Source organism: Setaria italica, chromosome III (genome assembly GCF_000263155.2).
Source record: "Setaria italica strain Yugu1 chromosome III, Setaria_italica_v2.0, whole genome shotgun sequence".
Classification (NCBI taxonomy): Eukaryota; Viridiplantae; Streptophyta; class Magnoliopsida; order Poales; family Poaceae; genus Setaria; species Setaria italica.
Genome location: NC_028452.1, coordinates 18,010,950 through 18,032,672, shown reverse-complemented (window position 1 = coordinate 18,032,672; position 21,723 = coordinate 18,010,950). Strand labels below are relative to the sequence as shown.

Genomic DNA, 21,723 nt, shown 5'->3' with positions numbered 1-21,723 from the left:
GGAAATGATCCGTGCGAGGTGAAATCACGGTATCATGCGGTTGGAGAGGGAAGTGCCACGCTGGCGCCGCCCGCCAATGCTCGTGATTCAATTACACCCAGGGATGAGCGGGATCAGATTGAACAGACCGGTATCTGATTACACGATAATGTATTATGGAGCAAGTAAAAAAAAAACACCTGTACCGCTATCTGCTATCACTCTGCAATGCATTTACGTTACATTCGGTGAACCAAATACTATCTCAGCGGTACGCCAAATCAACAAACTTCAGTACGACAGGAAAAAAAATCTTCAATAGTTTTAGCAAATAAAAATGTCTTCGGTAACATCTTTGTCATAGTGTGCTTCTAAGTAAGATTTATAGCGGCTTGGGTGCATCATTGACGATATGTTTAAATAGATGGATTGATGGATGGACATTGTATTTATGCATCCCTCTGTATCACTGATTGTATACCATAGTATTTTTTTCTCAATAATTTATCTGCAAAGAACATTCACTATATTTACTAAATACGAAAGATTTCTTGTTTCCTTAAAAAACGTGTTAGCAAGCCAGAGAAAGATAAGTCAAAACATTGTCTCATTATACCGCTAATGTAGCTCTACGCGTGCTTGTCATAAATGACAAGAAAGAGACACAAACCTATATGTCTCACTATATCGCTAATTATACACAATATAACTCTTTCGTGTGTTTTCATTTTCTAAAGCGATTTTTTGATGACTTGTAAACAAAAAAACTTTTCTTTTAATAAACCATACAATGCAACTAACATTATTTTAAGAGATGCAAGTCATAAATGCAAGCAATGAATCTTGGGATACTGAAATCATTCTATTTATACTCGGTATAATGATAATTTGACATAAAAAAATATGATATTTCACTCGAGGAAAAAATTAGTAAAAACTATCACCGGAGAATGATGCTTCCTTGAAAACTCCACTGCATCAATCCACCTTCCTCGGAAATAGTTAATCCATGCTCCCGATATGCAATTGTGTGGGCACCCCAAATCAACAAATTCAGAGGCACAAAATAAAATCTTCGATAGTTTCAGCAAAAAAAAAATATGTCCAATAATTTTTTTTTTGCATTTTCATGTGTTTAAGTAAATTTTGTCATGATGTTGACACATCATCGATGATATGTTTACGTAAATAGATAGATATATAGACTTATACGGCACTCTATGTCACTATATACAACAATATATTTCCTCACTACTTTATCTCCAAGGAACTTTCTCGATATCTAATAAAAAGCAATTTTTTTTGCAAAACTGTGTTAGCAAAGCTCACTGATATAATAATAATATTTCTATATGTGCTTGACATAAATGACAAAGAAAGATAGACAAATCTATACGTGTTACTATACTGCTAAACAATACAGCTCCTTCATGTGTTTTCATGTCTCAAAAAGATATCTTTTCAAATGACGTGTAACACACACAAAACTTCTCTTTTAATAAGCCACGCAGAAAGAATGCAAGCAACATCAGCGAGCAACGGATAGAAGATACCAACGTGTTTCTATTTGTACTTGTATGCGTGAAAAATTGACACCCGAGGAAAGAACTAGCAAAAACTAATAAAAGATACTATTGCTTTTGCATCAACTCATCATCTTGCAATTCTGTGGGTAACCAGGATCAACAAGTAGTAGCATATATAAATATCTTCAATAATTTCAGCACAAAAAATATATGTCATAAAAATTTTGTCCTAGTGTGTTTTTTCAGTAAAATTTGTCGTGGTGTTGGTGCAACATTAGCGATATGCTTGCGTCAAAGATATATAGACGACTACTTAATATTCACACTATCTAATAAATGCAAAAGATTTCTTTTTTTCAATTGTGTAAGAAAAGACATATCTGCAAGCAATGACACCGATATAGTAGTATGTTCCTATGCATATTGCTTGTTATAAATGACAAAAAAGATAGAGAAATCTACAGGTTTCTCCATACAACTAACTATACACACTATACCTTTAAAAGGGATTTTTATGATCCGTAAACATAGAACATTTATCATTTAATAATCACAATAGTAAAATTATGTTTAGGAGGAATGCACGCCACATCTGCGCAATAGGCTGAAGATATTGATATATAATATACATGATAAAATTGTTTGATATCGAAAAATAAAATATTTCACTCGGGAAAAGAATCAGCAAAAATATTTCACTCGGGAAAAGAATCAGCAAGAAGAGACCGCTGCTGTTTTGCAACTCAACCGCATCAACCCATCATCCACACTCAGATTCACAGGAAGCAGTCTTGAGCTACACTCCTCTTGTCCATGAGTCCTTGACCCCATGGGGGCCATGGTCATGGGTTCATATGGCTAGTTGAGAGCTCAACCCCTGCTCTCTCGGTCTCTCCCCGTCTAGTTCTCTCTCTTCCTCTCCTCCCGGCAGGCACAGGCTTTTCTTTCTCTTTCTCACTCTTCTTTTCCTACCACTGTGTGTGGGCAGCACACATAATCCGTTGTCGCTCCCCCGGTTTCCCTTGTCTTCTTTCGGCCATGGACCAAGAAACCTCACGGGAACCCCACCCCTTCAGGAGCCGCCCACTGCCGCATTAGTGATTTAGTGGGTTCCATCCCTCTTTGGATCGCTTCTCGCGATCGCATTGCCCGTGTTTCTTGATTTGGCCGTCTTGGTTGATTCTTGATTCTTGGGCGAGGTGGGATTCGGAGAGCGGTGCGGCGGCGCCGCCGGTTTTCTTGGTAAATTCCTGTTCTTGATGTGCTGGGGTTTTGATCTTGGTAACCGCTGGATTGATTTGCTCCAGTGCTTGTGACTAATTCATTTCGTCTGGTTGCAATTTTTCTTTTTATGTTTAGGTCGGGTAGGTTGTTTCCATCTTTGGAGAAGGAGAGATGGTGGGCGGCGGAGAGCAGTCGCCGATCGAACCCGATGCCGAAGACCTCGAGCGCGGCGAGCGGCGTCGTGACGCGCCTGAGTTCGCGGACGGCGGCGACGGGGACGAGGAAGAAAGCCAGTACTTCTCGGACGCGGAGGACCGGTCGTGGCCGTCGCACTCGCGCCACGACTCCACCGCCTACGAGGACTATATCTCGCCGTGCGCGTCCGCCCGCGCGAGCTCCGTCGACGCAGAGGCTGACGCCGACGGCGAGGCCGCCGGGGAGCATTGCAGGAAGTCGTCCTGCGTGTCGGAGGGCTCACTGGACGACATCGACCTGGAGGCCGGACTGGGCGAGATCATCAAGGCCAGCCCCGAGAAGTCCGAGCAGAACTGCCGCATTTGCCACCTCGGCCTGGAGAGCGCGGCGGCCGAGTCCGGCGCCGGTATCACGCTCGGCTGCTCCTGCAAGGGCGACCTGTCCTACGCCCACAAGCAGTGCGCCGACACCTGGTTCAAGATCAGAGGCAACAAGTAAGTCCCAGCTCATAGAACTCGATGATTTGGACCAATTCAGTAATTTTAAAGTGACCAAATACTCAAGCCCGTCATGATAAGTCTTCATGGGTTTGGTAATTCCACTGCATTTCATCCGTAGGATTTGGCATTTCACACAACTGTAATACATATTTTCAGGATTTAATGATCGCAGATATGAGTTTTAGCTGAAAGTGATGCGTTTGGGGGTGCATGAACACATGGTTAAGGAATCTTAGCAGGTGGCGGTTGTTTTGGCTCTCTTTAGGTGGGCAAAAGTAAAGGGTGCAAATTGGGAGGAAAGGGCAAAGCAAATGTTTAATTAGTAGGCCTGAGGTAGTAGGATTCCCGGATGTTGAGATTGTTGGAGAGGATAAAGTTAGTATTTGTTCTTTCAGTCTGCTTTCTCACAGATTCTGTGCATTATCTGTTTGCTCCCGTAGTCTTGTGTTTTTTTATATTATCATTTGAGAGCTCATGGAGTATTGTGTTGACCAAGTCTGTTCTTGATAGATTGACGTGGTCGGATTTGAGTATTTGTTACATGAGTTTTTGTTTGGTGGTGTAGGGGGTAGTGTGGTTGTGTCACTTTCCACTACAGAAGGTATATACTTTCATGAAATTGCTGTGGGCAGCAGCCAGCAATCATAAAGTGTTGCACTTAGTCTCAGTGATAAGTGTTTCCATTACAGGAAGGGGGTGCAGATATTTCTGTGGTTTTCCTTATCTGTTTAGCGCACATTGGAATTCTCAGTGTTCACTCAATTGCTCGTGCTTTGGTTGGACTTTATAGTATAGAGGATACTTTCCTAACTCTTGTTATTGCAAACAAGAACTGCCACCTTGATTGATATTGGGGCTTAGGATTCACAAGTTGATCGCAATAAGGGTATTTCACAACAATTCAGTTTGGGCTGTTAAAGTTCTCACTAAATTATAAATCTTGAAGAAAACAGGAAGTGCTTTATTACTTCTAACACATACTGGCAGTTTAGTTCATATCAGTGATCGAAATTAGGAACAGGAATATAAATGTTGAGTTCTTATCTACAGTGTCAATGAAATGAAGTAATCGAACCTTATGGTTATCCTATCTAGCACTTTTTTCATTGTCTGCTTTTATCAGATTCTGTAGATTTAGGATGCGTTTATCTGCTTGAGAAATTATTTTATCACATGGTGTCAAATACATAGAGCTCACTGGAATGATTATTATTTAAAGCAATGATCAGGCTAAGACATGCAACTGTGGGGGTTTTATAATCAACTTATATGTTGAACCTATGTTGAGAATTGAGAGGAGTAAATCGAAATGCTGGTTCCGGTGTTTATTGTTCATCTTGCAAACCACTCTGTCAGAAATTGTGTCTCCTGATTTTACCACCTGAAATTTAGGCAAACATCAAGATAATTCCGCAGAGATGCCTATGCCTGTTGTCTGGTACATAAAACACATTCATTAATGCGTCCATATGGAGCATTGCTGCGTTTCAGGCAATGTGGCTTATGCCCTCCTGAGTCCTGACTGTCAGAGCAGTTTCAGCTCATTTACTTGTTACCACAGCTGATTGTCCTTGCTTTTAATACCCTTACTTGAGATGAAATTAAGGTCTATTATCGCTACATTGTTCTCATTTTACATGCTTAGAGACATCGGTTTATCAACTTTTGTTGTGAAAAAGAAAAGTTTGAAATGGCCCCTATGCTTCATATATTTTTCTTCAAATGCAAAGCTATCTCTGTTTATGGATTTTCCTTCAATTTGAAATTGTATGAATTGAAATATTTCTTCTTTTTCTCAGGATCTGCGAGATATGTAGCTCAACTGCAAGCAATGTGGTAGTTTTGGGTGATCCGGAGTTCAGCGACCAGTGGAGTGAAACGAACAATGTAGCTGCTGTGCAAGCACCACCAGCTGAAACCCGGAGGTTCTGGCAAGGGCACCGGTTCCTCAACTTCCTCCTTGCCTGCATGGTGTTCGCCTTTGTCATCTCTTGGCTCTTCCACTTCAATGTCCCCGGCTAAGTTCTTCGCGCACATGGCCCCGAATAAAAGTGCTCCAAAGCCATTACTCCAAACAGGTGGGTAAGATCTAGCAAATCTGAAAGAACAGGCTGGGTTGAAGTAAAAGTTTGAGATGGTACAAAAAAGAGAGTACATGGTGGGGATGATGATCCCGCATTTGTCCATGATGAATGCCTTTGTGTTGGTAAAAAAGAGTTAAAGATGGTGATCCCGGTAAGAAAGGGAGCATGATTGAGCGTTTTTTTCTGCCGGCTTCTGGAATCTAGATGTAGTTGAAAGCAAGGAATAGAAGATCTGTTGCTGCGTGGTCGATGTTATCATTGTGCGAAGATGAGGATTTGTTTAGTTAGTCCAGTCATTTTTTTTCCAGCTTTGAAAGCATCTGTCATTTGGTCTCCTGATTTGGTGTGATCGCGTGAAGATTCCTCTCTGATCGCCCTTTGTTTCGATGCTTCTAATCCTGTGCAAGGAAGGTGAGCCGGATCACTGGCCTCAGTAAGATAAATCTGCTGCCGACTCAGTCTGCTTTCTGAAAGCATGTCGACTGAAGCAGTGAAGCAGCAGTAATAAAGAAAAATGTTGTGAAATGCTTGAACTTTTTCTGTGCACATGGTATTGCGTTTTGATAGCTTGGTTGTGCTCGGCCAAGAACTGACCGGTGTTACGATGTCTGTCTTCTCAATTCTCAGTTGACAGCTGCTGCGTTTCTTTCATGGTTTGAAGTACAGGCAGAGGATGCGTGAGCCTCTGATTCAGAATTCTGCGAGCGCTGCCCCTGCAGAGACACGCAATAAATTGCAGCGATCCTAGGGAGCGTACAAGGAATTGATCCGATTCACGGACTACGCTCTGCTTGTGGGCCCGAGTATAAATGCAACGATCGAGGATTTTTTTTTGTTTTTAATTATTGATCAAGTGGTTGTAGATAAGATAGGTTGTCGAAAGTATGAAGTACACGCACGGGCGTGTTTGAATTTTGGGTTGTACTGGCGCGAGGTGAGGGGGGGACGACCGTATCACTGTAGCGCAATGAGTTTTTCTTCAGAGCTGCAGGGAACCTGATTCTACACTGGTACAGGCGTACAGCATGCGAATACCATGCCATCCTATTCCAAATGCTTACAGGGAAAATTAAGGGCATCACAGTGCTTCAGGATACGTTTTTAAGTGGTGGCTGCAAAGTGCAAACGCTTTTACTAAACTGCGGTGATACTGCAAGCTCTTACTTAACTGCGGTCCCGAGGATTTGGTTTTAACTTCCATGATTCGCCTGTTTGGACTCTTCTCTTTGGAAAGATGGCGATATCCTCAAATAAGTTTGGAGCTACTCCCTCCGTTCCAAATTATAAGTCATTCCAACTTTCTTGAAGAGTCAAACTATTTTATATTTGATTAAAATTATAGAGGAATCACAAAGATTTAAGGCACCTAATAGATATACTATGAAAATATATTTAATGAAGAAATTAATAATACTTATTTGGTATGAATATTAATACTTTATTATATAAATTTGATTAAATTTAAGAAGTTTTGATTCTCTAAGAAAGTTAGAATGATTTATAATTTGGAACGGAGGAAGTATGCATCAGACTTTTTTCAGGCCATCGGATGGGCCCGTCGCTCATCATCTTCCCTTCCCTTAACCCCACCTAGACTCCGATGAACCCCAAATCCCAACCAGAGACTCATCATCGAAGAGGAAGCTCTTTGGCCATGGATTGGGGGCGCAAACATAGGTGGAAAAAAAATCGAAGATCAATTTGCCTTGAAGGACTTCGGGTGCTACACTGATATCTGACGCAAAGACTGGTACTGAGGAACAACATCAATGCAATTCACTGCAGCTACTGAAGGTGATCGCTGCGGAGTTCATCGTTTAAACAGTGGGGTTGCAGTACCGGACGCCGATTCAATGCTCCTCAGGACGCGGCACAGCAAAGATCATCCGAATCTTGGTGTTCTGAACATCGAAGAAATGTTATCGAACAATTCCCATTACCGTGTCACCAATGCAACGTGACACAGAAAATCATCCCAGCCCAGAGAAAAACCTGCATCCTGGACGCAGATCCCGATACCCTGCCGGCTACACGGGCGGTCGGCCCGCTCAATGCACTCGATGGCGCTCAAGGCACGTCGCGCACGGCTCTTGCGGCTCACACAACCGGCACCACAGCTCACACAGCATGTGCCGCGCCTGCTCCCAGGCCTCGCCGTGTACGCGACGCCAACAGAAACCACGTGCCGAGCTCCGCTCCTCGGGCGGTCTCTCGGCTGAACGTGCCGTCGCGTGGGCTGCTCGGTTACCAGCGCATCATGAGAGCGTTAACGCCAAGTAACATCTCGCACCCTAAAGCCATCGGGGCTACGGCTAAGCATCATCGCCTACATCAGCAAACGCAAGACCCCCGCGAATGCTCCCATGTGTTTAGCGGATCGATATGTACATTAAGACCAATTCTCTCTTTTTTTTCCCTGTGCCATCCTGAGAAATGTCACTGCAATCAAGGGTGATGCAAAACTGTGCCGAGAAACGCCACGAGATTCTGATCCTTGCACAGCGCAACGGGGCTGTTCAGGGAGATGCATCATGCATGTGGAATGCTGCGGCTGGAATCTTGGACGGCTTCAGAGTTACAGGCGGCCCCCGGGCAAGTTTTTATCGGCCCCCGGAGGATTCTCCTCCGGGCGCCAAGGACAAAGCTCCCGGTGAAAAGCAGATGCCGCCGGCCCCTTATGTGCCGTTGGCAGTGGCCTCGGAGAGCGCGTGATTGATGTCTTCGTCGTGCCTCCCGTTCATCTGCGCCCGCTGTCGCTGAAAGTCAGGAACAGCCATGTCAGCCAAAGTGCATGCCTAGATGGAAGAGCTTCACACGAGCTTTGGTAGCAATTAATAATACATCCTCACGCGAGGTTTTGTCGTAATCAGACAAGTTCAGCAAATTAGCATTGTAAATTTGTAATAAGGTCGATCAGTAGAGAGGGTTGCCGGATAAATAGTAGGTAAAGACATGATAGTAAAAAGCTCTACGTTACCCGATCAGTAGGGTCCCCATGGTTCCCGTTCAGTAACTTGTGGAACTCATCCTTCAGTTTACTGTCTTTCTCTTCCTTCAACCTGATCTCTTTTTCTTTGGTGCTCAACGGAAGCAAAGGTACTCCATTTGTCCGATCTGGCATTTCTGCAAAAATGTCGGCAAGTCCTGTTACAAAGTGCCTACCGTGGAGCGCCTTGATGGTAAGTGCTAATGTGACACAAAACAGTACCTGGAAGCTTGTTGTCGACAAAGAATACCACTAAATTTACAGTATACCTGCCATGGAGAAAAACAGTTAACAGAAAGGCAGTAACCGAATAACAAATAACATATACGGAGATGAAAGTTAAACATACCATGCAACAACAACATCCACGGAATAATGCTTGCGGGAAGCAATTATAAGAAGACTCTGAATTATAGCCATGAACCAAGCAAGGAACTTAATGAATCTGAAATACAACAACCAGAGTTCAGCTTCAGTTCAGGAATAACAACTCGGAGACAGAACTTTGTAAGCTTCTAGCAAGAAAAGAATATCAGTAAAGCATCATCACCTTTTCGAGCCATATTTATGGTATGTTCGGACAAAAACAAGAGTGAAAATCATGTGAGATGAAAATATCAAATCACCACAACCAAAAAGCACTCCGCGAGGAACTGCAAGGGGCAATTCAAAGTTTTGGACTATCAGAAAGAATTCCTCGCAGAATCTGCCAACCCAACAAAACGTAAGACTTACAGTTAATCAGAAGAACTTCAAGTACACTATTGGGTGGTGGAAGAGTTGCCAATTTAGAGCCCTATAAAGAAAACACTATATACCTTCATATATGACTGAGAGGCATATTTTCACATGCGTATTTCAGAACACAGCATTGAATGAACTGAAAAGGTTACCTCACGGCAGTGATAATTTGGACCTGGGAGCTGGGTCGAATAGAATGTAATAATCCTTAGAAACTGTGAAGCCTTGACAGAAGAATATGGAAGAGAGTTAGTACTTTTAGGGCAAGCATAGAAGACATCGATGAAAAAACTAGGAACCCTGTACTTACAACTAAAAAAGCAAGCACCCTGCGCCAGATTAGCACAGTATAGAAACGTTTGCTGTGATAAATAAAAGGATGAAATGTCCACTGCACAGAAAGATAATAATATTGTGAGAACTCAAGCCTGATAACCAGCATGTATAGAAGATTGAATCACAGAAAATGCCTGGAAAAAAGGACAAATTATATATCACATGATAAAAAAAAAATATGTTGAACAAATTTCCCTCTTACAAGAATCATTATAAACAGCAGTTAATGTTATTTTTTCATCAAACACTTTTTATGCTTTATTTTTAAGTTTTTGTTAGTATTAAGATGTTAAACTAAAGAAATAGCATCCAAATAAAAAGAATTTCCAATGTGTTAAGTTTTGTTTGAAAAACAAAATCGATGCATTAAGAGATGGCTCTGGTTCATTAGAAACAACACAGAGTAACCAGGTATCACAGTGTCGCACACTATCACTACAGCAATGGAGGAATATAAACAGCAGCTAATGTTTTTCTAAGCAAAACTTTTTTACACTTTAATTTAAGCTTTTATGCCAATATGAAAGATGCTAAACTGAAGAAATAGCATCGAAATAAAAGAAATTCCAATGTGCTAAGACGACTTTGGTTCATTAGAAACAACAGAGAGTTACTATTTAAAGCAAACATGGCAACTATCTACTGTGTATTTCTTATGCAAAACCAGATCAATCTCACAGCCAACTTCAACTTCCAGGCTCATACAATACGACATGCCCTCAGTGTTTGGGTTTTCAGTTCGAACCATTATGTTAACACGGGAGAGTGAATAGACACATGATGACAGGAGATATATACATGCATATAAGGGTGGTCACAAACTAATAGGAGCAATCTAAGTGGACAATTGAAAGAGTTACCTACCAACACAAAGGAGATGAAGATGGAAGAAAATATGCTCTCACTAAGGTAACCTTTGTCTTGCCCAAGCTCCTAAAAAGATTCAACGGTACCCAACTGATTAGTGAGTAGAAATCAACTCCACCCTAATATTCGATAAAAAAAAAAAGGAATTCACTTACTGGAAGGGCCATAAATCCCAAGTCCTGGAGCAGTGGTCCAGGTCGATGCAAATAATGCACTCCTCGAGCAGCCAATCCATGAATGTACTATTTATAGGCAAAATCATTGTATATGAATCTTCACAGTAATCCATTAATCAACTGAGAAACATGACTGAATAAGTAACACTAGGAAACTAAATACACACAAAAAATGTGAAGCATAGGAAATTCTCATCACATTAGGAAAAGAAAACCTGCAGAGTTTAAGGGGACAAATAATTAACAACCAAAAAATTGCATTCTTTGCTTAAAAAAGAAAAGTAATGGGCATGCGCTGCAGCTGCTGTGTAGCCCAGCAGCTCGGCTGCAGGCAAAGCAAACTTCGACGAGTGAAAAAGTTGGCTGGCTCAGCTGCAGGGCAAAGCTGCTGTTGTTGGCTGGCTGTAGCGGCTGCTGCAGCTGCAGCCCAGCTGCAGCCAGCACTACCGAGCAGGCTCAATAATCACCTAATTGGTGTAGTAAGATTTTTGTTTTTCTAATCATGCTAACTATTTGATTGTCATTTTAAAAGAGCTGGAGTCACAATGGACAATGCTTGATGTAATTTGGCAAAAGTTATTTTCAGTAATGTGTGAAACAGAAGTCTCCGAACCTGCGGAGCATCAACAACCAACGTAGAATGAATGCTAACAGCAAATGTTGGGTCATTAGAAATAGATGCTTAATTTTCTCAAAGACACTGATAGATAGATGTCAGATTGTCACAGACCTATGCAATTTGTTAATACAACAGCACAACTTGATGGGACTCAAGGAGAGTTTGACTAATACATTCACATAATAAGTTGAGGCCAAGGAAATATTCACAGTATATGAATATAAAGAGCAATACCACTTTTTCCATGTGTAATTTGATGGCTTAAGAGGTGAAAGGAAAACCTAAATTAGAGCTGACGAAACGGATAGATGTCGGAAAAAGGAAAACCAAAATTAATGCTGACAAACCACAACAAAACGGACAGATGTAATGTGTCCGCAAAAGGAGAACAAGTACTATACGACAATGCAGGGGAACATTTGCATTGTGACATTTCGACTGCACAACACGACATATATCACACGGATGCGACTCAAGCCCAACAACTTTAAAGTACTTTGCGCAGTTTTTTGCCATAACTTTTGCTAGTATGCTACCATGTCAGAAGTGCACCAGATTTTAGCAATTAATTGCTGATCTCAAACTAATAGGAAATTTTTTATAGATAAATTTCCTTAAGGGGAAATTTGTGGCACAGAGCAACATGACATCAAAATTTGCTCTCTTGTAGTCCCCAAATGAAAACATGAACCCACAGAATGTAGCGCAATCTAAGAATATAAATCACTTGTGCACAGCTCAGAAGTCTAGCACATTGGTTCAACTAGATACGCCTGTGCCAATAAAAAATAAACACTACTGGTACAACAACACACCCTTCAAATTCGGAAGGGGAAAGAAAAGCAACAACTATATCATGCATGAGAAGTTCCTTAATTGGGGAACACCTGATAAGTTAAGTAGCATATTAACAAGGGCTAATAATTCAGAACCGCAGGGAGTAACAAACTTAGTAATAATAACAGAACACGCACGAAATTAATAATTCAACCACGCGGCCAGAACCTAGGGCAATAAATTTGCGGAGCTCACCTGAAAAATCAGCCCGGCGAGTAGGAGGCCCCACTTCTCGCGAAGGAGCTGCAGCTCCACCGATATCTCCACAGTCACCTTCCTCCATACCTACAAACCACAAAAGAAACTCATAAATCCCCACAGCTCGATCGACGAAAACCGCACCAAGTAAGCAGAAGTAGCAAAGCCACCAAATCGAATCGCGGCGAGACCTTGGACGCCTCCCGCGCTATGTACATCGTCAACTCCGCAGCAGCACGCGCAGCAACGACCTCCGCTCCCACGCCGGCCCACGCAGCAGCAGCTCCTACTGGGCGCAGACGCGATCACGTCCATGCTCCGATCCGCACATCACGCCTCGCGCCGCCGCGTCCGCCGGAGCGGGATCGGTGCCTGCCCGGAGCGTACAACGGCTCGAATCGGAGAGATACGGTACGGATACGGCGCGCCAATTCCGGCCCCGGCTCCTCGAGAGGCGGGGCACGGGAAGCGGCTGCGGTAGTCGGTCCCTCCAGGGGCTGTCCTCGCGGGGCGCCAGAAGCGGCGACCGGAAGTGCCTCGGGAGCGGGGCGGCGGTGGCGGCCGGCGGCTGGCGGTTTGGGAGTCAAGTTGAAGAGAGAGAGCTGTGGAGAGATCGAGAAAAACGAGGGCGGGTTGGGGAAGCGGTGCGGGAGGGGAGGGGGTTTATGCAAAAGAAAAGGTGAGTGGTGTGATGAAGATCGTGGGGCTTCCGAACTGCCCCCCTTTTGGCACGGGACGGTTAGAAATCGTGAAGGCGTGAGGCTCTCTCTGCCTGCATGTCACCATGTGTACCTGAGTTTTTTTTTTCTCAAGCCATGTGCCCGAGGAAAACTCTAATCAGTTGCGAGGCAACGCAGCCATGTGATCAAATCAACTGCTCAAGAAAACACGAGGAAGTTTGGCGCTCGATCCCCCGGTTCGTGCAATTGAAGTTTGCAACCCGTCAACGTCACGCGCCAGGAATTTAGCACGAAGAACGGAGTGCAGTATTGTAGTGGAATTTGGTGGTCAGTAGCCGGTCAAGTTGCGTTGCGCTTGCGCCCCGTTCGTGTAACTGATGCACCAAATCATGGTGCGCTAAAAACGTTTCTTGAAGAAAAAGGTACTCGAAAGCGAGCATCCGAAGCCCCAGATCGACGAAATATTCTAAGACCTTCTTCATAGGAAAGCAGATACTCTCACGGTCTCACCTCTGGAATCTGATGTGTCCACTCAGCCACACAAAGGAAAGGGATTCCGTCACGTCTTTTGGACCCAGCGATCGTCCGAGTAGAAAACCAAATAAGACAGTGAACAGGCCTCGCACTTGAGAGGATTCAGACGCAAACTTGCCCGGTGAGTGGAGTTGGCGGTTGGCCGGGCCCCGCCGCCCGCCCCCGCCGGAGCGCTAGAGGCCCCAGATCGAGCGCCATGTCACTGCCGCTCCGGACGCCGACCCGAGTGCCAAGTGACGGGATCACGGCGACGCGACGGGGCCGTTTTTAGGGCGGCAGAGTGAATAAAAGATAACGGCCTACCTGGCACATGCAGGCATGCATGGGCTCGGATGCGGATGGGCAGGCGCCCGGCGCTGGATCATGTGGCACATGGACATCTACGCCAGAAACGGCCGTTCTTTGTGCCTACAGAGAGAGATTGCCGAACCATGCCGGAACGATCGAGACAGGGATAATGGCGCGTGAGCCCACGATCTGCAGCTTAACGTGCTCGCGGCTTCGATGGGCCTGCGGTGTCCCGACGGATCGGGCGGACGCCATGGAAAACTGGGACAAGGGCCAAGGGGGCGTGCTGGGGTGCTGGAGTGGAGTGTGAATTTTGCCCAGGGGGCAGGGCCGGAGGGGGGCGTGCTTGGTGTGCACACCAAGCTTGGACGCGCTCACGGTTCGGAATCGCGAGAGTAATTGCCATTTGCTTCCTTTCTTAGGTGGAGTTCGGTACGGAATCACCGGCAATTTATGTGTTTGAGGCCTTCTTTAGTTGCCCAACTTTGGGGTGTCAAAATTACTGTAACAACACTGTAGCGTTTCGTTTGTATTTGTGAATTATTATCCAAATATTGACTAATTAGGCTCAAAAGATTCGTCTTGCAAAGTACAACAAAACTGTACAATTAGTTTTTAATTTCGTCTACATTTAGTACTCCATGCATATACCGCAAGTTTAATGTGATGGGAAATCTTCTTTTTGCATAGTATCAAAGTTGGGATTTGGGATGAACTAAACAAGGCCTGAGTAATTGCCATTTGCTTCTTGCACGGGAGATAACCCAGATGTCCGCCCATCATCAGAAGAAAACAAAAGAGGTGTCAGCGTGTGTTCTGATCCCGACTCGTTGGCCTCCAAAATTTCAGAAAAAACTCTGTGGCGGTCAGCAGTCAGGAAGGAGGTGGTTGGGTCAACAAAAACTGTCAGCAGTTAGCCACGTGACACTGGAATTCCTGTGAGGGAGAGGCAAAAAGGTCAACTTCGATCCCAGCACGAGAGGTTCATAGCCCACTGGTACGGCCCCGTGTTAAAAATGGTCCGGTTGAACATGGTCCACTCCGAATTCACAGTTCTTTGCAGCGTGTAAGTGAAAGAATCCTAATAGTTTTCCCCCGAATGTTGAGGCTTTGACTATATGTTTCGGAAAAGTCCGTATCCGTATGCTTCTTCAGCAAGAATGATACTGCCATTACGGCATTACCAACCCACTGGGGCGGGCGGAGAATAAAGCACAACCCATATGTGCCTCTGTTTCAAAAAAAAAAACAGAGAGAAAAAAAAACGAAGTATCCTTTGGATTTCCTCTGCTTCACTCCAACAGTCCGTGTCAACGGATGATGCAACCTGCCTGCGTCAGCGATCCTTATCCAACATTCCGAGTCAAAGAGACGATGATAGATGGCTTGAGGTGATCGCCAAGAGGTAGTCCACTAACTGACATGCTCTCCTCACCTCAACAACTTTTGTTGATGCTCAGGCTTGTTCCTGAATTGTACGGTTAAACTCCTATCCTGCCATGAAAGTGGAGCAGGTAGCCGTTGACGCGATGATTCCACCAAATACAGATATTGCTGCGCTACCGGGTACGATGGTGCAAGAGTTATAGAGTTATTAACGGTGCTTAAGAAATAAAAAAGCCTGCGTTTCATCCATTGAAGGTGGATCTAGCTCTGTTACGAGCTACCATGGCGACATGGCCGTAGCCCTACCCGTACCCCGTGGGCCGTAACCGCTGTATTGCTGTATTCCCAATGGCACAGAAAACATTTTTGATTCCTGTAGTGTTGCTGCATCATTCACATTTCTTCAGTAGTAGGAACTCAGGATACGAGTTTTTCATCTCTTTTTTTGTGTATCTTTTGGGCCGGATGGGCCGTGAAAGAACATCTTATTCGGCAACAAACAAGGGGTTGCATGCAAATTTGAGGAAATAGCAACCGGAATTTGACCCTGCCCTTGTTAGGAGAGCTTTTTCCCGAAACTGCTTCACCGCCTCATCGGTGAAGCCGGTAAAGGCAAATAAAAAACTAGCTTCATCTGTCTTCACTTACAAAACGACTTTATGCTACAGTATCTTAATTTACACAAAATAGGTGAAGTCGAAGTTTAAATAAGCTCCAATAACAGAACCTCAACGGAGGAGAGTAAAAAACACCAACTCCTAAAATGGATCATCTCAAAAAGGCACCACTCGAAAATCCAAATAAGGCCCAGCCCTCCTTCCAGGCCTCCAACTACTACTAAAATGGAGCATCGATAGAAGAAAGGGCTTTGGTTGGGTAACAGCGAGAACGCGGCCCTGTTGATTACTGCAGCAGCTATCCATCATATAGGCCGGCCGTATCCTTCGAGGCCCGAAAGAAAGTAAACACACAGCAGCAGCCTGTTGATTACTGCAGCAGCTATCGATAGGCCCACCGTGCCTCCGTCGCGTTGCTGCGGCCTGCGGCCTGCGGCCATGCACCGAAACCGGCGGCAGGCGCATTCAGCATCGAGCTTTCTTCAGGCAATGCCTCCCTTGGCCCATTGCCAATCACAATCACAGGCGCCACTCCACCAAGCGTGCACCCTGCACCCGACGTCGCTGTCCGGGCACCATCTTCCCGCACCGGCGCACGAACGATCTAATAAACCGGCGCCGACGCACGTCGTCCCGGCCCCCAGCCCCGGCGGCCGCGGGCGGAACTGGGACCGAGATAGCCGAGGCGTGAAGAACACGCGCTCGCGCCGGTCGCCGGTCGCGCGCGGACGTACGTGTACGTGCGCCCGAAGCAAAACATGCGGTGCGGGGCGCGTTTTCTTCCTCCCCCTACCTTTCGTCCCGTGCGCCGTGCGCGCTCGCGCGCGCTTTCGTGACGCCGGACGCCACGCCGTCGGCGCGAAAACCGCCACCATACCATGCGGACCGGACGCCCGTGCCTCGCTCTCTCCAGCTGCCTGCCCAAATCGAGCAGGTTTGGGCCCCCGGCGCGGACCGAATTCAGTGGAGTGCTGCGATGATTATGCTCAGGTCGGTGTCAGATGGCCGGCCATAGGAGAGCAGCAGCACAGGACGGAGGGAGGTTGGCTCCACGGGCACGTCGGGCTGCCTGATAGTATGATACTATATCATACTAGTAGTACACTAGTACATCACTGGAGTCCATAACCATAAGCCGAACCATCCCTGACCCATCCATGGTGGTGTGGCTATTAAAGCGGTCGTAGCGGTTAGCGCTAACAAGAGAGTGCCAGCTTGCGGAGGAGCCGACAGCAGCCATTGCTGACACAGCATGTTGCTGAGCAGCAACGCCCCAGCTATCAGCTGCCGAGCGTGTTTGTTTAGTGTCGGTGTGGCCTTGCCATGTTCTGCAACAGCAGGAGTCCAACCCGAGCAACAGAGGCATCATCAAGTAGGACTTCGGAGTACAGACATTTTCCTAGGTTACCAGCGCCCACCGCCAGGTGGGCCCAGCACCATTGCACCCATCGGGGAAGAAATGCCCAGGCTGCCAACCACCATTCATGGCTTAAAACAAATCCACCTTATTTATAGCCAGGTCCTACTCCTATTTCTTTTTTAACGCTAACCGCAATCCAAGAGTAGCTGTGGGTAGTCTGGTACTGCGAAAGGGAATCCCCAGTACAATTAGCTGTCCTCCTAAGAACGCGCATGTCCTGACAGTACCCACTAGAGATCAAGTGGAGAATTGTGTTGTTAAAAAGAAAAGTTAAACCATCCGGTAGATTTTTTTGTTGCCGGTTGCCAAAAGCAGCAGGTGGGCCCAGCAGGGTCCTAAGTGTGAAGGCCGCAGGAGTTAATTAACTGCTTCTCTCGCTAGACTCTAGCTGTTCTTCGGTCCCCCCGTCGCGGCCAGATGCGAAGCCGACGACGACCGGTGGTGTGGTCTCGGAGGAAAAAAAAATGGCCGTGGCCCCGTCGCTGGCTGGTCCAACAGCTAGCAACAGCCCGGCAAACCGCTGGCGGGGCGATGAACTGTCATGCTGCCGAGATCGGAGATCCACGGAGGGAGGCACGGGCGGATACTAGGAACGAGACACCCTTCTCCTTCCCTTTGTCGTCGTGGCGGCGCGTGCTCTGTTCACATTTTCTACGCACTGCTGCCTCGCTTCACTTCCCTGCGTTTCATAGTTGGTTTTGACTCGATAATGATGTAAGCATTAGTATCGGGTCTAATGGATAGGTCCCTGAGGCTCCCGTGACCTCTTTGGGTCTGTTCGCTTCAGCTTATAAGCTGGCTGAAAAGCTGAAACGGCTGATTTGTTGTGAGAGAAAAACACTGTTCGGTGGCTGATAAGCCAGCTGAATAAGCTGAAGCTTAACGTGCCGTTTTAGTTCCGGTTGAGGGCTCCACTCGGTACTAAAGGTCCTCAGGCACATTAGCACCGGGTGGAGGTTCCATCTGATATTAATGGGACATGTTTAGTACTAGGTGGAGCTCCACCGGTGCTAATGGGAGACCTTTAGATCGGGTGGAGCTCCCACCAAGTACTGAAGAGCTCCCATCCACCTTATCCATCCCCCCAGCCTGCTACCCGCTCCCGGCTGCCCCCTCCACCTTATCCTCTATCAGCACCGCCCCCTCCCACTTCCTCTTCTTGCCATCGGCACCTCCTCTGCCTCCCTTCCCCTAGCAGTGAGGAGCGGTGGCGGGGCGAGGTGAGGCGGTGGCGGGCGGGGTGAAGTGAGGCGATGGCAGGCGGGGGACCGGGAGGCCAAGGTGAGGCGACGACGGGCGGGGGACGGTGGGAGGGCGAGATGGGGTGACGGCGGGCACGGATCTACGGTGGCGGGCTGCAGCGGCAGGGCTCGGGCTCGGGGGGTGTGCGGGTCAGGCTCGGGTCGACGGGGTGTGGCTCGGGTGGGGTAGAATTTCTTTTTTTAATTACCGAACTAGCAATAGCAGTTGCGCAATCAGTACTAAAGGGGTTCACATAATGTACAATGTGACTTTTTCCCAGTAGTGCTTGCCTTGATACTCACTACTCGGTAGCAGGAGTATTTTGTAGAACGAGTAGGAACAGAATTATATATCATGAGACGATGAATTCTCATAAGCATTATTGGGCCAGGGTCGAGAAGAAGGGTTGGGACCGCAGCCGGCAGGTGAACGAGCCAGCAGCTCCCCATCGATCTATCATGGGTGACGGTGACTCCGTAACTAAAATTTTGCACCGGGCAAATTCGGTTTACCGACAAATGGACAGAGCGCGCGCATGCTAGTCAAGGCGGCATTTGCCAGGTTGGTGCGGTTTCGTTGCGTTGCGCATGTACGCGACCGCGCCAAACGGCAGCTCGTCTGTGAAGGGGCCTCCAGTGGTTGGTGCACCGTCCTACTGTTAGTGTTAGATATACGGAGACAGCGAGATGTCCGAAACTGACACGGGACTCGGTTCGCTACGGTTGGTAAACTACACCGAGCATACTAGCAACAAAATTTGGATGTCACGATCGGTAGGCAAATTGGCAGCGAAGGACGTCGGCCGGTCACGATTCACAAGTGAAGTGCGTGGTGAGGCGAGCGAGGCCATTCGAATGGATGGACGCACTTGGTCGCAAAAAGACGCTGCAGGAAAGGAGTTGCTAGGCCACACCGTCCTGGGATTTTGTTAAGCAGCTAGAGGATCCTGAGGGGACGAGGGCCAGAAAGGTTAAGCCTAATACTGAAAGCCTCAATTTGCCATGTTGCCCCCGACGGAACAGATAAGCGATGCCGATTGAGGTGGGGTTTTGAAAGACGACACAAACGTCACCGTTGCTTAGGCGTATAAAAAATGGATGGTGGCTCCGGCCATGTGACGTTAGACGAGGGCAAATAATGCGCGTCGGTTAGGTCATCAAACTACACGGTCAACTACTAAATATTTCACATCATAGCACAAATACCATACTGGAGTTTTTTTAAAAAAATACTATAGTGGCAGGGGGCGTATACATCGAACAGGGCCGGGGCCCTTTATCACCAGCATCAATTCCCTCGGAACAACCCTTGCTGGCGGGCCTTATGCGACGCGCGAATGCACAGTAGTTTACGTTTGCGGCGAAGATCGCGCGACGCAATTGGACAGATAATCTCTGATTGATTGATTAATCGCTTGCCGTATGCGTCACAAAATATCTAGTACTCCTGCTTCACCACTCGATGGCGGGAATGCGTACAAAGTGTCGCAGGCAGCAGGGGCGAGGGGGTGGAGGTGGACCACGGCCGGGGACGAAGCATTCAGTGCTCGAAAATGGCGGGAGTTGGGGCGGGGGAGTTGAGTGAGTCGCAGCCAACCCACCGCGCCGCTGCTGCACCGTGCATGACAGCGAGCCCCAGAACGCCCGCGGTGGTGGCCCTCCCAACTTACTTACCCAACACACCACCGCCACCACCACCTCCACCTCCGGCCAGCGCCAGCCAGCCTTCCAATCCCACCCGCGGCAGGCACGCTCGCACGCACGCACAACGTGAGGGTCACATGGGCGATTGGACTCGCGTTGCCCTGTTGCTCGCTTGCTCTGTGACTGTGATGCCCTCCCTCCTCCCCGTGCGCGCGCACCCATGACCCAACCCAACCCAACCTGCTCGGGCGATGCAGGTTGCGTGCAGCCAACCCACCTTTCCAGCGATCACGACGCCCCAACCTCTCTCCGGCTCCGCATCTCGCTCGGCAGCAGCGCCAGCAGCAGAGCCCACCACTACCGTCCGGTCCGTAACAGACTAACAGCATGCTAGGCACCCCGCGCCCTTTCGCTGTTTCGCAGCCAACCACGGCGCCACCGCCCATAGTTAGCACACGCCGCCGTCGTGCCCGCCACCTCGCCGGGCCGGAACAAACCGAAGCGGCGAGCCACGACCTGGCATGTGAAATTCGATCCAGATTAGCGTCCCCCAGCAGCGAACCCTGATCCCTCTCGAAAGTTACTAACGATGATACTATCCATAGTACTCCTGGGGAGTTTAAAATCGTGAGTGGGGTACCGTGCGGTTTACCCTACCGGAAAAGGGACAGGATCATCGTAACGCGGCCCGAGGCGAGAGAAAGAGGCCAGGCCAGGCGAGGCCACTCTCCGAGCTCCACCGGTGGGAACCCGAGGCAGGCCGCTTTCTCTTGGAAACACGCCTTTCCCGGCGACCGATGGTTGTGCGACGCACGGTAAAAAATCCAAACAAAAGACGGCGCACCAAGCGAGAAAAATAGAACAAATAAAAAAAGGCCACCGCTTTGACGGTTTGACCGGGCCACGGAGCAGGCGACCGACCAGGGACCCCGCTTGCAGATGCAGCTGAACTGCTGCAGCAGAGAACGCAACGAGACGAGATGGATAGCATGCAAAAGAGACCAAGGGCAAGCCATCAGCCACACAGTTTTCAACCTCAGCAGCTACAGGCACGGAGTCGGCAGACGCCCGCATGCGTCCGAGCAGAGCGGCCTTTAACAGCGGTGAGCTCAGGCCGCCACAGGACCGGGGGGGGGGTATACGGCCGGCGCCACGCTCCAGCTAAACCCTCGCTGGACCGCGGCGAATAAATAAGCCAATCCAGCCACAAGTTTGGGCGGGCCGGGCGCGCCCACCCAGAGGTGTCGTTTCACTTCCAAGGGATCCGGCGCGAGAGAGATGTCAGATGGGAGATGCAGATCCCATGCCCCCACCCGCGGCCAGATTCTGAGTCGGTTAGGCACCGGACAAACGGTTGCTGCTCACCTCACATGCCTAATCATCAAACATTGGAGAATAGAAGGCGGGAGACAGAGTTGATTAACGCATGATGCACCGTATTAAGCAATGAAATTCAATATATTAATTGATGTCCCATGATGCCATCGAGCAAGTAGTCAAGTACACCAGACATTTTGTAATCAGCCCACACTTGCTGCCGCTGCTGTCGATGCCGCAGCAGCAAAGCAACTAATAATAACCACTGCACTCCTAAAGACCCATGTAAGAAAAGTCAGGGGACACTTTAACTACTGCTGCTACTAGC

At 47.5% G+C, this 21,723-nt stretch overlaps 2 protein-coding genes across 3 annotated transcripts; one reads left to right on the top strand and one right to left on the bottom strand.

The window, feature by feature from the left end:
- The first annotated feature begins 2,313 nt into the window (after positions 1-2,313).
- On the top strand, positions 2,314-6,033 carry LOC101769852. The gene is made up of 3 exons (XM_004961841.3): positions 2,314-2,747; positions 2,865-3,418; positions 5,224-6,033. The coding sequence occupies exons 2-3, from the start codon at positions 2,901-2,903 to the stop codon at positions 5,444-5,446; spliced, it is 741 nt and encodes a 246-aa protein (XP_004961898.1). The 5' UTR covers positions 2,314-2,747; positions 2,865-2,900; the 3' UTR covers positions 5,447-6,033.
- A 1,741-nt stretch (positions 6,034-7,774) lies between these two features.
- On the bottom strand, positions 7,775-12,934 carry LOC101769173 (phosphatidylinositol:ceramide inositolphosphotransferase). 2 transcript variants are annotated; one of them, XM_004961839.4, is made up of 12 exons: positions 12,439-12,934; positions 12,266-12,355; positions 10,594-10,680; positions 10,436-10,504; positions 9,546-9,626; positions 9,388-9,459; positions 9,230-9,290; positions 9,045-9,147; positions 8,844-8,939; positions 8,717-8,763; positions 8,486-8,631; positions 7,775-8,264 (listed from the first exon to the last, which is right to left on the bottom strand). In XM_004961839.4, exons 1-12 carry the CDS (start codon positions 12,484-12,486, stop codon positions 8,184-8,186), a joined length of 981 nt encoding a protein of 326 aa, XP_004961896.1. In that variant the 5' UTR covers positions 12,487-12,934; the 3' UTR covers positions 7,775-8,183. The 2 variants fall into 2 exon arrangements, with proteins under 2 accessions (XP_004961896.1, XP_004961897.1); XM_004961840.2 differs by having other exon boundaries at positions 12,460-12,932.
- Between the last annotated feature and the right edge of the window lie 8,789 nt (positions 12,935-21,723).